The 1380-nt window shown below is 34.1% G+C and overlaps 1 protein-coding gene across 1 annotated transcript; it reads right to left on the bottom strand.

Annotated features, from left to right (window-relative positions):
- Positions 1-632: 632 nt before the first annotated feature.
- On the bottom strand, positions 633-1354 carry Tsp_15230 (hypothetical protein). Its single transcript, XM_003368215.1, has 2 exons — positions 1233-1354; positions 633-657 (listed from the first exon to the last, which is right to left on the bottom strand). Exons 1-2 carry the CDS (start codon positions 1352-1354, stop codon positions 633-635), a joined length of 147 nt encoding a protein of 48 aa, XP_003368263.1.
- Positions 1355-1380: the final 26 nt, after the last annotated feature.

Below are 1380 nucleotides of genomic sequence, written 5' to 3'. Positions count from 1 at the left end.
GTTGGTTTATCCATTTCTTTACCCACATATGGGGTGCAATTATCATTAGAAATACCTTGTATGGACAAAAAAAAAAGCATTTACTATTTTTAAAAGAAAAAAGCTTTTTAGTTATAACGGGGGAACTGTGTATATTTGTTTTTAGACTTTTGCAAAATGATGCTTTTCAAAAGCTTTTGCGTTTTACATTTCACTGTTCACAAAAGATTATCTTATTGCTTAATTTTATTCTTGTAAGTTTGCTTTTGCATTTTACTTCTTTACATCTATGATGATCAACAGACTGTTTTCGCAGAAACTTTTCTACTATTCGATATAAGCGCTTCAGAACTAAGCAAATGGATAGTACAGAAATTTCCATTTTACAACAACAAGCAGATCAGAACTTTAATACAATATATACCATGGACAAGATGGGCAATACAACGATAACGTGGAAAAAGTCCATTTCTAAACTTGTAGACGCTGTGCCACGGCAACCAACTAATCGTTATGTTGAAAAAATGGATTGGCTGCAATATTACAATAATAATGTGCTACATTAGGCCATTGTTTTTATGTTTATTCACAATCCGTATTTGTCATTATGATTTGTGCACTTGAGCGTGTGGCATCTTCCTTTGTGTATTGGCTTATGTCAGTTCTTTGAGATACAAACTGAAATTCATTATTATTTATTCTCATCATTCAAAAACACATCTCAAACCTACGATACGGAAAATAGCACAAGCTAATGATAAGCATTGAGGAGTGAAATATGAAAAATAGAATTGACGGTTTTGTTCTTTACCAATTAAATATCTTTATTATCTAATTGCGTTATTCTACAGAAATATACAAGCAACAAATGAACAGCTTGAAGAAGAGATAACTGAACAAAGAGATGTTAAATAAACGTGCTTATCTAAGTCATTTTTTGTTTTCATAATTTGACATGTAATGACTTTTTGCGATGGAAACAGACCTATCCTGGTTCACTAGCTTGACATGAAGAAAAATTCTGCAGTAATTATTGTGGGCTAGGTTAACAGCATTCAGAACGAAAGATTTTCTGAAATGTTGCTAGACCACACACATGTACTGCTGTTACATTTCCCATATGTTAGGCAAAAGCATTTTAGTTCAATCTGTGATTTAGCTACCTCACATCTGAGAAATTTTCTCACAGATCATCCAAGTGATGTGAAGTCAGTGCATACTGCACCACAAGCTTCATAACATTGCGCGCTTACCCGACAAATACTGGCATCTCACTGTATCTGAGCACTATGAAGCCATCGTAGATTGCACAAGCCATCAATTCCTGCCATGAAAATTGGAGGTCTGGAATTATTAACATCGGCTGCGCAGGCATTTTCAGATAAACTCATTATCTGACCA

Source organism: Trichinella spiralis (assembly GCF_000181795.1).
Source record: "Trichinella spiralis strain ISS 195 chromosome Unknown Scfld2883, whole genome shotgun sequence".
Lineage (NCBI taxonomy): Eukaryota > Metazoa > Nematoda > Enoplea > Trichinellida > Trichinellidae > Trichinella > Trichinella spiralis.
The sequence above is the reverse complement of the archived record's forward strand: the minus strand, read 5'-3'. Positions and strand labels throughout refer to the sequence as shown.